This window comes from Oncorhynchus kisutch, linkage group LG3 (assembly GCF_002021735.2).
Source record: "Oncorhynchus kisutch isolate 150728-3 linkage group LG3, Okis_V2, whole genome shotgun sequence".
Taxonomy (NCBI): domain Eukaryota; kingdom Metazoa; phylum Chordata; class Actinopteri; order Salmoniformes; family Salmonidae; genus Oncorhynchus; species Oncorhynchus kisutch.
Window position 1 is genome coordinate 49,509,918 of NC_034176.2, and position 14,579 is coordinate 49,524,496.

Here is a 14,579-nt window from a genome sequence, read left to right on the forward strand (position 1 = left end):
GGCTTTGTGAGACTCAATTCTTTGGAGCAGCTATGGAGCCAAAGCCATACCTTTATGGCTACATGTAAATATATGGCTCCATCTAAATCAAAGATGACCACACCAACCAGATGTAGTCCCCTGTTATTTTTTTAAAATGTGAATTCATTTGCAAATGTCTGGTTCTTACTGATCCAGATATATATCCAGATATTATATTCTTCCTACACTAACACTTTGTAACGCCTGCTCTTTGCAGAATGACAGAAAAATGAAATACACAGGTATGGGCAACTAGCTTCCCTTTCGTAGGCCCCCGGATCATTTATTATTAAATAACAAATTTGGGGTCCCATTACCGTTGAGAGTTAGAATAGTAGAATATACTAGGTGCAATTTCGTCATTTGGTTGTGCATCAGCAGATTTTCTCTTGTTTTGTAAGTCACTGACAGACACTCAATAAGTCCATGTCAGCTAAAATTGTTTAGATATCAAAACTTGTAGTAATCATGGTCCAATTACAGATCAGAGAGCCTCCATTAATTTTGTTTGCCACTCTCACTCCGATAACGTTTTAAAAACTGCAAACATTTCTCTTCACCCCATCGCAAAATGAGTAGAATTGTATGAAGTTACCTCTTTGAGAAAGGTGTGCCGTTAGCGGGACACCTCAACAAAATCCGGTGAAATTGCAGAAAGCGTAATTCAAACTACAGTATTATAAATATTTAACTTTCATAAAATCACAAGTGTAATACATCAAATTAAAGCTTAACTTGTTAACGACATCACGCCACACGTACCTCTAGGGGTACCATCCCCCCCTGCTCAACTGACACAGTGGCGCACAGAACGCAAAAATATTCTTAGAAATATTTAACCTCCACACATTAACAAGTCCAATAGCTCAAATGAAAGATAAACACCTTGTTCATCTAGCCAGCAAGTCAGATTTCTAAAATGTTTTACGACGAAAACATAGCACATATTTATGTCAAACCACCACCAAAAGATAGGCTAATTTACATAGCCATATTTGTGGAACAATAGATGCAATCACAAAAGCAGGATTAAAAGAAAAATAATTCACTAACCTTTTGAAAATCTTCATCAGATGACAGGAATAGGACATGTTATACAGTACATTTATGTTTTTTTCAATAATATGCAATTTATATCCATAAATCACTGTTTACATTGAACGTCATGTTCAAAAAATGCTACTACAATGTCCGGAGAAATTATTTTAACTCTGCCAGATAACAGAAATACACATCATAAACGTTGACTAAATATACATGTTCTACATATAGTTAGAAAGATACACTTCTTCTTAATAAAACAGCTGTGTTACATTTATTTTTAACGTTACAGAATTCGTTCACTTGTCAATAATATGAGACGGCGCTCATAGATTAGCAATATGGCTCCGCTATTTCGGAGTCCACAGAAACACATAATAACCACATAAATATTCCCTTACCTTTGCCGTTGTTCGATCAGAAGTCGTGGAAGAAGTCATACTTACCAAAACCAGCGTTTGCCTTTCAAATGTGTTTGTCTTTGGGTTATCAAACGTGACTAATTTCGGCTGAAATGCACCCAAAATTCTATGGGTTGCGCAGCAAAACTTCAAAATTACATATTATATGTCGACTAAACTGGTCAAACTAAGTTCAGATTCGAGCTAAAACATGTTATAAACATACATAAAAATCCTTAGCCCGAAAGGACAAGCCTATATCGTTTGGTGGATCTTGGAACGGAGAGAGAAAAACACAGAGGCGCGCACGTATTATTGCGTGACCCGAGGGTTTCTTCCCGCCAAAGGGTGAGGGAGCGCGCGATCTTCACAATGAAGCACCCCATTGAAAGAGGACATCGCACTGAAGAGATCGGAACTGTTCCCAGATCTGTAGCTGGTTGGGAAGGGTGGGGGCGATGACGTCAAAGTTGGGCCAACTTTTCTGCTGACAGAAAGAGTTTGGAAGAATGGCTGCCCTGTGAGTTCTGCTTTACATAGAGACATAATTTGAACGGTTTTAGAAGCTTTAGAGTGTTTTCTATTCAATAATATTTATTATATGCATATATTAGCAATTTTTGACAGATTTGTTGTCAGTTTACTATGGGCACGCATTCCTCCAACGGGGGCAGTATTCTGCCATAGCCTTCCAGCCGCTGTGTCAGATTTCAAAAAGGCTTTACGGTGAAAGCAAACCATGCGATTATCTGAGGACAGCGCCCCACATACAAACACATGAAAAACATATTTCAATATTTAATAAATACCTTACCTTTTGACCTTCTGTTGGCACTCCAAAAGGTCACAGTAACATCACAAATGGTCCTTTATGTACGATAATGTCCTTCTTTATATCCATAACTCAGTTTAGCTGGCGCGCTTCAGTCAATAATCCACCCAGTTTCCCTCCATCAAAATGCATACAAAATGAATCGCAAACGTTACTAATAAACTTTTCCAAACAAGTCAAACAACGTTCATAATCAAACCTTAGGTACCCTAATACGTAAATAACCTATACAATTTAAGACTGAGAATCGTTATTGTCTTTACCTGAGAAAAATACCAAAGAGCGCGCTCTCATTCACGCGCTTGGAAACACTACAGCCAAAATGGGAGCCACCTAGAAAAATGTAAATTTCTGGCTCATTTTTCCAAAAGCCAGCCTGAAACTCTTTCTAAAGACTGACATCTAGTGGAAGCCCTAGGAACTGCAATCTGGGAGGACTTTGCCTTATAATAAAAGTGATAGCCATTGAAAATAGTAGTAGGCTGAATTATTTTGGGGGTGGGGGTGGTTTGTCCTCGGGGTTTCGCATGCCATATCAGCTCTGTTATACTCGCAGACATAATTTGAACAGTTTTAGAAACTTTAGAGTGTTTTCTATGCAAATCTACCAATATATGCACATGCTAGCTTCTGGGCCTGAGTAACAGGCAGTTTACTTTGGGAACGCTTTCATCCGGATGTCAAAATACTGCCCCCTATCCCAAACAAGTTTTAAACTGCATTAATTTATGTCTGAGAGTATATGAACATAACTGAGCATTCTAACATATCTGTATCCATTCATCATCATCAATAACGTCTCCCAGGTCTTCCTCACATTTTTGTTTTACATGTTTTATGTCATCGGGACTCGCCTCCATCAACCCTTGATACAGTTTGGAAATGAAATCGACTGCCTTAAAATAGTTTCAATCTTTCAAGCTTCTTGCTTGTCCAGTGTTTGACGCACAGGGAGAATAGTGTTGTATCGGCAAAAGTTCACCTCTGTGCTGTTACAGACTGGCCATCCCTGGCTGCCTGACTCTGATGAGACCCCTGTCACCATCTGATCCTGATCAGATGAGGTATGGCAAATAATTTCCTTTGCTGTACATTTATACATGATATTATCCATGAATAGAATCAATGGTTCAATAATTGAAATTACCATTATTTCCAGATCCCAGAATGTAGCCTACCCATCAACTCAAGGTGGAACTTTGTATCCATTCACTAATTTGTATTGTATTCTGCAAATTTCACCTGACATCCGCAGACTGGTCTTCCCTGGCTCTCTGACCCTACATGGACACCTGTCACCATCTTATCCTGCTAAAACATAATGAGCATAGCGTACTGAATGTGCATCATGACAGTGAAGCCTGTGGAGCTGTTTATACCATGTCAGTGAGAAAAGTAGGAAATTATCTATGGTAGCTGTCAGATCAATAACATTACATTGCTATACTGACTAATAAAAACTAACATTGCGCTGAAAAAACAGAAGATTGGTCTTTAATCGTTTGGTAACTGGTTTCATCGTTTGATTCCGGTATAGTGTGATTGAACAAAAATAATAGCTAAAGTTATTGTGCTAGCTAGCTAATGTTAGCCAACTTTTGGCAAGCTCTAGCTAATGATACATTATCAAATGACTTCTGTTGAAATGGGAAAAAACAATGGCTACAAAACATTTCCATACACACAACACCTGTTAGATACTGCTACCTGAGATGGTGAGATGGTGAGAGGCTAGCTAGAGCTGAACTGGCTGTGGTAGCTACTAGATAGCTAAAGATCTGCTAGTAGTTCATTCACTTCAGTCGAGAGGTGATGAAACATTGGCTCACGTAATATGTCAGTTACTACTAGCTCAGCACTGGGAATACACCATTTTTTCTGTCAAACAGCAGTTACCTTGCCAGTTAGATCAGTCAACTAATGAGTAGCCAGTTTCTGCTATGCTTGCTTTTACAACTTGGAGAAAAAGCGCAACACAGACAGCAGCTGTCTTTTGTCCATCTCTCCCATGCTGGTCCTATATGCCAGCTTGTCAGAAACTTTGCCTTCACACAGCCTGTCGGCACGCTCTGTGATGTCCATGCAGTCCTAAATCCAGCCAGCTGAAACCGGAAAACAGCCTACCCAACTGCTCTGAGACATCCGCATGGTCCTAACGCACACCGGCACCGCGTTTTGTATCACAGTGCAATGATATAAAACTGGGGGAGACAAATATGCAATTTCAGAATGTGGGGGGGTTTACCTTATAGCATCCAGTAACAACACAGTGTGCTTTTGCTGGCATGCTGGTAAGTAGCTTGCTAGCTAACAGTCACACCACAGATGGAAGGTTATGTGGATGTGCAGTTGTAGTCAGAAGTTTACATACACCTTAGCCAAATCCATTTAAACTCAGATTTTCACAATTCCTGACATGTAATCCTAGTAAAAATTCCCTGTCTTAGGTCAGTTAGGATCACCACTTTATGAGAATGTGAAACATCAGAATAATAGTAGAGAGAATTATATATTTTAGCTTTTATTTATTTATTTCATCACATTCCCAGTGGGTCAGAAGTTTACATGCACTCAAGTAGAATTTGGTACCATTGCCTTTAAATTGTTTAACTTGGGTCAAATGTTTTGGGTAGCCTTCCACAAGCTTCCCACAATAAGTTGGGTGAATTTGGGCCATTCCTCCTGACAGAGCTGGTGTAACTGAGTCAGGTTTGTAGGCCTCCTTATTCGCACACGCTTGTTCAGTTCTGCCCACAAATTTTCTATGGGATTGAGGTCAGGGCTTTGATGGCCACTCCAGTACCTTGACTTTGTTGTCCTTAAGCCATTTTGCCACAGTATGCTTGGGGTCATTGTTCAGTTGGAAGACCCAAGCATTATCTTCATTTCTGATGTCTTGAGATGTTGCTTCAGTATATCCACATAATTTTCTTTCCTCGTGATGCCATCTATTTTGTGAAGTGCACCCCCACAACATGATGCTGCCACCCCTGTGCTTGATGGTGTTCTTTGGCTTGCAAACCTCCCCTTTTTCTTCCAAACATAATGGTCATTATGGCCAAACAGTTCTATTTTTGTTTCATCAGACAAGAGGACATTTCTCCAAAAAGTTTGATCTTTGTCCCCATATGCAGTTGCAAACCATAGTCTGTTTTTTTATGGCTGCTTTGGAGCAGTGGCTTCTTCCTTGCTGAGCGGCCTTTCAGGTTATGTCGATATCAAACTCATTTTACTGTGGATATATATACTTCTGTACCTGTTTCCTCAAGCATCTTCACAAGGTCCTTTGCTGTTGTTCTGTGATTGATTTGCACTTTTCGCACCAAAGTATGTTAATCTCTAGGGGACAGAACGCGTCTCCTTCCTGAGCGGTATGACGGCTGCGTAGTCTCATGGTATTTATACCTGCGTGCTATTGTTTGTACAGATGAACGTGGTACCTTCAGGCATTTGGAAATTGCTCCTAAGGATGAACCAGACTTGTGGAGGTCTACAATGACAAAATCTTCTGCAATTTTCCAAGCTGTTTAAAGGCACAGTCAACTTGGTGTATGTAGACCTTGGATCATTGTTACTCTAACTTCCGCGACGCATATAAGGCCCTGCCCCACCCCCCTTTCGGAAAAGCTGACCACGACTCCATTTTGTTGATCCCTGCCTACAGACAGAAACTAAAACAAGAGGCTCCCACGCTGAGGTCTGTCCAACGCTGGTCCGACCAAGCTGACTCCACACTCCAAGACTGCTTCCATCACGTGGACTGGGACATGTTTCGTATTGCGTCAGATAACAATATTGACGAATACGCTGATTCGGTGTGCGAGTTCATTAGAACGTGCGTTGAAGATAATCGTTCCCATAGCAACGATTAAAACATTCCCTAACCAGAAACCGTGGATTGATGGCAGCATTCGTGTGGAACTGAAAGCGCGAACCACTGCTTTTAATCAGGGCAAGGTGTCTGGTAACATGACCGAATACAAACAGTGCAGCTATTCCCTCCGCAAGGCTATCAAACAAGCTAAGCGTCAGTACAGAGACAAAGTAGAATCTCAATTCAACGGCTCAGACACAAGAGGCATGTGGCAGGGTCTACAGTCAATCACGGACTACAGGAAGAAATCCAGCCCAGTCACGGACCAGGATGTCTTGCTCCCAGGCAGACTAAATAACTTTTTTGCCCGCTTTGAGGACAATACAGTGCCACTGACACGGCCTGCAACGAAAACATGCGGTCTCTCCTTCACTGCAGCCGAGGTGAGTAAGACATTTAAACGTGATAACCCTCGCAAGGCTGCAGGCCCAGACGGCATCCCCAGCCGCGCCCTCAGAGCATGCGCAGACCAGCTGGCCGGTGTGTTTACGGACATATTCAATCAATCCCTATACCAGTCTGCTGTTCCCACATGCTTCAAGAGGGCCACCATTGTTCCTGTTCCCAAGAAAGCTAAGGTAACTGAGCTAAACGACTACCGCCCCGTAGCACTCACATCCGTCATCATGAAGTGCTTTGAGAGACTAGTCAAGGACCATATCACCTCCTCCCTACCTGACACCCTAGACCCACTCCAATTTGCTTACCGCCCAAATAGGTCCACAGACGATGCAATCTCAACCACACTGCACACTGCCCTAACCCATCTGGACAAGAGGAATACCTGTGTGAGAATGCTGTTCAGCGACTACAGCTCGGCATTCAACACCATAGTACCCTCCAAGCTCGTCATCAAGCTCGAGACCCTGGGTCTCGACCCCACCCTGTGCAACTGGGTACTGGACTTCCTGACGGGCCGCCCCCAGGTGGTAAGGGTAGGCAACAACATCTCCTCCCCGCTGATCCTCAACACTGGGGCCCCACAAGGGTGCGTTCTGAGCCCTCTCCTGTACTCCCTGTTCACCCACGACTGCGTGGCCACGCACGCCTCCAACTCAATCATCAAGTTTGCGGACGACACAACAGTGGTAGGCTTGATTACCAACAACGACGAGACGGCCTACAGGGAGGAGGTGAGGGCCCTCGGAGTGTGGTGTCAGGAAAATAACCTCACACTCAACGTCAACAAAACTAAGGAGATGATTGTGGACTTCAGGAAACAGCAGAGGGAACACCCCCCTATCCACATCGATGGAACAGTAGTGGAGAGGGTAGCAAGTTTTAAGTTCCTCGGCATACACATCACAGACAAACTGAATTGGTCCACTCACACAGACAGCATCGTGAAGAAGGCGCAGCAGCGCCTCTTCAACCTCAGGAGGCTGAAGAAATTTGGCTTGTCACCAAAAGCACTCACAAACTTCTACAGATGCACAATCGAGAGCATCCTGGCGGGCTGTATCACCGCCTGGTACGGCAACTGCTCCGCCCTCAACCGTAAGGCTCTCCAGAGGGTAGTGAGGTCTGCACAACGCATCACCGGGGGCAAACTACCTGCCCTCCAGGACACCTACACCACCCGATGTTACAGGAAGGCCATAAAGATCATCAAGGACATCAACCACCCGAGCCACTGCCTGTTCACCCCGCTATCATCCAGAAGGCGAGGTCAGTACAGGTGCAGCAAAGCTGGGACCGAGAGACTGAAAAACAGCTTCTATCTCAAGGCCATCAGACTGTTAAACAGCCACCACTAACATTGAGTGGCTGCTGCCAACACACTGACAATGACACTGACTCAACTCCAGCCACTTTAATAATGGGAATTGATGGGAAATGATGTAAATATATCACTAGCCACTTTAAACAATGCTACCTTACATAATGTTACTTACCCTACATTATTCATCTCATATGCATACGTATATACTGTACTCTATATCATCGACTGCATCCTTATGTAATACATGTATCACTAGCCACTAACTATGCCACTTTGTTTACATACTCATCTCATATGTATATACTGTACTCGATATCATCTACTGTATCTTGCCTATGCTGCTCTGTACCATCACTCATTCATATATCCTTATGTACATATTCTTTATCCCCTTACACTGTGTATAAGACAGTAGTTTTGGAATTGTTAGTTAGATTACTTGTTGGTTATTACTGCATTGTCGGAACTAGAAGCACAAGCATTTCGCTACACTCGCATTAACATCTGCTAACCATATGTATGTGACAAATAAAATTTGATTTGATTTGTAAACTTCTGACCCACTGGATCTTTGATACAGTGAATTATAAGTGAAATAATCTGTCTGTTAACAATTGTTGGAAAAATGACTTGTGTCATGCACAAAGTAGATGCCCTAACCAACTTGCCAAAACCTATAGTTTCTTAACAAGACATTTGTGGAGTGGTTGAAAAACAAGTTTTAATGACTCCAACCTAAGTGTATGTAAACTTCCAATTTCAACTGTTATCAACTTAGGATAGTGCCTAAGCAACACACCACGTAGGAAAACCCTAGACATGACATTAGAGACAATGCCATGATAGGATCATTTTGTCAGGACATTGGACGTAGATAGAATTCAGTCCATTTAGATGATTTTGGTGTGAGAACTATCTTTTGTATATCTTTTGTTTGTTTATGCTTTCATTCCTTTTCAGTTCAGTTCCTGAGACACTTAGGAAGTGATAGAGCCATAAACAATGTCCCCATACAACCATCACTTCGTGCCACAACACCGCTCATTGGGGAATTCATGGAATTATATATTTCGTGAGTGTTTATGCGTTGTTAACATCTGCCTACGTTACTGCCCAGATCTTCCAGTCTGGACGACCAGACGACGGGTCTAGAACGGCGATCCCAAACCGGACATCCACTGACCATCCTTGTGGTGGACTGCTCCGCTTTCAGAGAGCCTACCAAGTTCAACCACCAGAGGGGGACTGCAACGATCTACAAACAAGACATCACATGGTCATTATTTTTATGTTGATTTGTAACTTGCAGGATAATCACAAGATCCAAACCCCCAGGGGGGACTGTCATGACGTGGCCCTTTCTGGGTATAGATCGTGGCTTCTCCCTCTCTCTTGCTCTCTCCTACACCTAGGTTCTGTTATCTCAGGTCATAAATTCCTGCCGGAGACTCTCCCCCTGGGCATGCAGTATTGAGCGAGAGAGTTTCACAGTAGAACAAAGGAACTTCTAGTACATCACAGAATTTGAGAACTGAACAATATCCATGTTTTGGAGAATGTGTAAACGGTCGGTGGAGAAGCCAACGTCTGTTTTGTTTCATGTTTGGGACCTCATGAAAGACAATACAGCCACATTAACATAACTCTGTTTCTACAGGTGCCTCCATTATGAGGTTTGCATCAAAGTATTGTATAAAATGAATGAGTAAAGATGAAACAATTTGTGAAATCATGTGATGATAAACCTTTAATGTGAGAGAATTGTATTCCGTTTAAAGTTTAAGTCATTGGCCCGCCCCCGCCAGCACAGACATGATCAGGTGTCATAGAACCACCTTTTCTATTGTTATGAATAACCCCCCCCCCCCCCCCCCCCCTGAGGAAATCCTCTTCAGACCATGCATACTTTGGGCAAGCTGAGGTGGCACAGGTTTGAGTACCAAGACTGAGCAAACCCACAGCGTGAGCTGTGATTGCGAATGGTTATTGAATTCCTAACCATACCACATGGAGCATTGGCTACACGGCTAGAAATGGTTCAACTCTGAGACTATCGATCCCTACAGAGTAAGAGCATATCTTAGATACTAATTACTAGTCTGCAGCTAGAAATTATGTAAACCTGGGATGCGAATACAGACTACCGCCGAAACATCGATTCTATGAGAACATTTCTGAATGGTACTCTGAAGTATCCATTCTAACCACAAAATACTTCAAAATACTGATATTCAGGGAAACAGAAAGAGAGAGAGACTTGGATGAACTCTCCAGCAGACGGACCGGATTCCAACCGAAAAGATCATGACACATGGGCGTAAACAGTTATTGATTGCAATTATTCCCGAATGAGTGAGCGTTTGTGTGCAAAGGATTAGCATTTCAATTAATATAGTTGTCAACTGTGTGCAGTGATCCTTTTTGTCTTTCCTGCTCTTTCTCAGTCCACACCCACTTCCCTTTGTCCACCAAGCCGTCATATCGACTTAGCCCACTAGGGAATCATCCCTACCATTTGTTAGTAACATATCTACTGTTTGTTTGTGCATTTCTGTGATTATTTAATTAGTTAGTTAGTAAATAAATGATTAAGCCAATTGGTGTATGGGCAGGTACCCAACAATTTACGCTGTTTGGAATGAGACTGACGTGAGGTAAAGAATAATTCATTAATAGAAGACTAATTTTTCAGATATGAATATATCTTAGTTATATTTGGAAAATTATAATTTTGTGATATAAAGATTTTATGTGGTGCCCCTGCTTCCTAGTTATTACATTTACGTGATTAGTTTAGTCATGTAATAATAATTACAGAGAATTGATTTGATAAAATAACAGTCTTCACTTTAAATGATACCAAAGACACGACACTGGCCTTTAAAGTGCAGCATTTTGCCACGTGGTATTGTGTTAAACCCACTTTTAGATTCTGATCGGTCACTGACTGGACTGGCTATTTTATATTTAGGGCAGAGTATCCCTCTTGGTGCAGGTCCAGACTGAATCAATAACATGAAACAATATTGAAGCGGTGATGATCATTGTGGATTCCAGGCTACAAAACCCTAGCCTCGGGCCCTTTTCAGATATTGTCAATTTGTTGCTTATAATCTTCACCCAATAGATGGCACTAGTGGACATTGTGATGATGAGGTCTGGACCATTTGAGAGGTGGCACCAGATGCCATTAAATTCAAGGAAGGTATGAAATGTGCAGATTTGTCTTATAAAGATGAATAAGATTAGGTGAGGGGCTCATCAAAACAAAGAGTAGACCACCGGAGCTTGTATGGAATGAAATATACATTTACAAAAGCCTACATTGCTTTTAACATTTTAAACAAAGAATGTTACAACAGTAGTTTATTGAGTGAAATGTTTTGAGTAAAAGAAAGGCTTGAGTCATCTACATCTTCTCTCTTGCCTGAGTGTCTCTAGCACTCCTCCCGTTCTCTCTCAGTTTAGGTTGACAAACTCCTTGGTTTTTGGGTCTTTCAGCCTGGGCATGACAGATTAGCCCGGGTGCACAGTTGCAGCGGTCAAGATTCCTCCGCTGTTTAGAGCGTCCTCCTCGCAGGAGGCAGGTTTCTCCCTCCTTTGGGATTGGTTGACATCTTTTCACTTTTAAATAGCGGACGCAGCACAGTCCTGCCTCACAGTCTCCAGAGCGCATGCATGTGGCCATCTCTGCAACTGGAGAGGGAACAGGACAGTTAATACCACACTCAGATATGCAGAGCTGCAAGAGTTGGAGGCAGCACACACCTTTCCTTATGTTGCCGTCATCATCATGAGCAAGTATTTCTTTACTCTGGTTCTTTTTCTGGTATCCATTGCAGGTATTTCTCTGTAGATATAGGAACGACATTACCACTTAACACATTACCACTCAGCAGCACAATTAAAGGATTGAATTCATGATATAGTCATTTATTCTTGAAACAGTGGAGGCTGCTGAGGAGAGGGCAGCTCATAATAATAGCTGGAATGGAGCTAATGGAATGGCATCAAACACATAGAAATGTGTTTGATACCATTCTACTCATCCGCTCCAGCCATTACCACAAGCCTGTCCTCCCTAATCAAGGTGCCACCAACCTCCTGTGCTTGAAGAATATGATATAAATGCGTCCTGAATTTAGTTAAACTGTCATACCCCACCAGAACCCAACATGTAAGCTTGTTTTATTTACTCTATTGTTTGTAACGGTGTAACTCTAAACAGACACTGTGTAGCCTCAACATTGTTAAAACTGTCATTTTGATCTCATGGAAGTCACTACTTTGTCCATGAATTTGAGAGTGGTTACATTTCTCCAGCCCCATCCCTTCATCTGCAGATTGCTGCTTTCAGTTTTAATTAAGAGGTCATGTGGCACATAAGGTCACACCATAAACAGTAAGCTCCAAAGGTATTGGGACAGTCGCTAGGTTTCCATTCAATTGGTGACACATTTTAATGTGAATATTCTAACATCAATATTTTAACAATACTCACTCATTTCTTAACTGTAAAAGGCTGCTTACAATGCAGCTTTACAGAAACACCACCTTAAAACCCCTAGGAAAGACCAAATTAAGTGTAACACCACCTATCAGTTCTGCCAACCTGAGCTTGAGGTCGGAATCCAAAGCTAACGGTGATCCCGACATGGAACCGGGAAACAAGAGCGAGGAAGAGTGATACTCTTCAAAGGAAACGATCTCAAAATGAACATACAAAAATGGACATGAGAGATGTATGTACTTTCCTTTAATCCCTCAGAAAAACAATATCTGTATTTTCACTTCACTTCCATAAAATTGACTTATTCCAGATAAAAGTATGTGAGTGATGACGTGGTGACATAATAATACATTTGCGGTTAAAAATGTACCAAATGAAAACGGTTGGTTTTCTCACAATTTTTTCCCATTACATAGCGAGTGTGCTAACTCTGGTATTGGCACGTGTGCTCTTGCCAACAGCACGCAGATACACTTATAGCCCACTTGATGAGATTGTTATATAAAAAAGAGCCTGGTTATTTGTATTTGTCAAATGGCAGCCAAGCATCGATGATCATGTCACCAGAATAAGACCCTCGTTATTTCTTGGAAAGGAGCATCAAGCTCATCACCTTGCACTTTCACCACCCTGTGAAGTTCATCTTAACTTTTCATCTGTAGCCTAATAAACTGTGTACGCAGATGGAGAACCACACGTCATCACGTGAGTCCAAGTTTACTTCGATATGATGGTTATTATATCGATATTTGCGCATAAAATCATTTCCACCAACATTTCTGGAATCATAAATTTTGCTGACACAAAAAGGACCCATTGTCTAGCGTATTTTGTTTTGTCCACATTTGGAAAGTTTACCGAAAAATGTTCTGTTTCCATCAGGCCTGTCATCACATTTTGTATCGGAACATGTAGCTACTTTCTCGCACAAAAAGGTTGGATGGAAAAATGGTTAATTACATGTATTTTGTGGCTCTGTACTCCAGCACTTTGGATTTGAAATGATACAATAGTTATGAGGTCACAGTGCAGACTGTCAGATTTCATTTGAGGGTATTTTCATCCATATCGGGTGAACCATTTAGAAATTACAGCACTTTTTGTATATAGTCCACCCATTTTAGAGGAACAGAAGTATATTGTGTATTGCAGTAGTCAAAAGTTATTATTTGGTCCCATATTACTAGCTTGCAACTATTACATCAAGCTTGTGAGTTATCCTATTTTGGGGTGGTATGACATTTATGCCTCTAACTTTCTCACTTATCATTGTCACAATTAATTCAGGACTACCCGTAATCATGGTAGTATCCACATTTATGTAGAAGTATTTAGAAACATATTCTATTATTTATTTTGGAATTAATTGGACTACCCAGTGATAACATTCTCAGATGCCTTCTTTCTTATCTCTCTCTCACACACACACTACAACACTCACCGTTGACGGACTGCGTTCTTGATCAGCACAAGATGGCCTGATGTGATGGCGAGGAGAAGATCGCCTGATGCGACGTGTGTTCATATTATTCTGTACACCCACCGTTCCACTGTGCGGGACCTGTATTACGAAGAAAAGCATTGGCCTAATTCAATCTGAAAAAAGAGACACTTGAATGACACTTGAAACACTTGAATCCACACAGCTGCAAAACGTAGCCTAAGCATCACTGGTCACTCCACTGCAGGTGCTCTCACCTGTTCCAATAGATCCATCACTTCTTTAGAGGTTCGGATTACATCTGATTCGAGGCTGTGCACAAAACAGTGAGAACACATGAAAAGCAAAGCGATCGTAGGTATCCACATTGTAGACCAAACAAAACGACACAATATCCAGCTGTTGTAAATAGCAAAATCTCTAATACAGAAGACGAACCCGCTTTCCTTTCAGCAGAGCAGGTGTATCCTAGTATTTATAACCCTACAAGTTTCACATGTAAATTATTTATGTCACATGCACAAGTACAGTGAAATGCCTTTCTTGCCAAATCAAAACCCTACAATGCAATAATCAATCAAAATGTAATACTAGAAAATAACTTAAGATAGAACAAAACCACAAAAGAAATAAGAAAACACCGGCCCACCCGCACAGCATAAAGCTTCTACTTCTTTCATTGCACACCAAAATCCACACAAATTCCTTCTCCCAACACACAGAGGCCCTTTGAAAA

The 14,579-nt window shown here is 41.6% G+C and overlaps 1 protein-coding gene across 1 annotated transcript; it reads right to left on the reverse strand.

The window, feature by feature from the left end:
- Positions 1–11,185: 11,185 nt before the first annotated feature.
- LOC109884372 (dickkopf-related protein 1-like) lies at positions 11,186–14,309 on the reverse strand. Its single transcript, XM_020476338.2, has 4 exons — positions 14,101–14,309; positions 13,844–13,963; positions 11,661–11,742; positions 11,186–11,588 (listed from the first exon to the last, which is right to left on the reverse strand). Exons 1-4 carry the CDS (start codon positions 14,209–14,211, stop codon positions 11,302–11,304), a joined length of 600 nt encoding a protein of 199 aa, XP_020331927.1. The 5' UTR covers positions 14,212–14,309; the 3' UTR covers positions 11,186–11,301.
- Positions 14,310–14,579: the final 270 nt, after the last annotated feature.

Coding starts and splice junctions, on each gene's coding strand:
- LOC109884372 (XM_020476338.2), bottom strand. CDS start 14,211: ATGTGGATACCTACGATCGCTTTGCTTTTCATGTGTTCTCACTGTTTT. Junction 11,743..13,843: donor AAGAACGCAGTCCGTCAACG/GTGAGTGTTGTA, acceptor CTATATCTACAG/AGAAATACCTGCAATGGATA. Junction 11,589..11,660: donor TGACGGCAACATAAGGAAAG/GTGTGTGCTGCC, acceptor TTCCCTCTCCAG/TTGCAGAGATGGCCACATGC.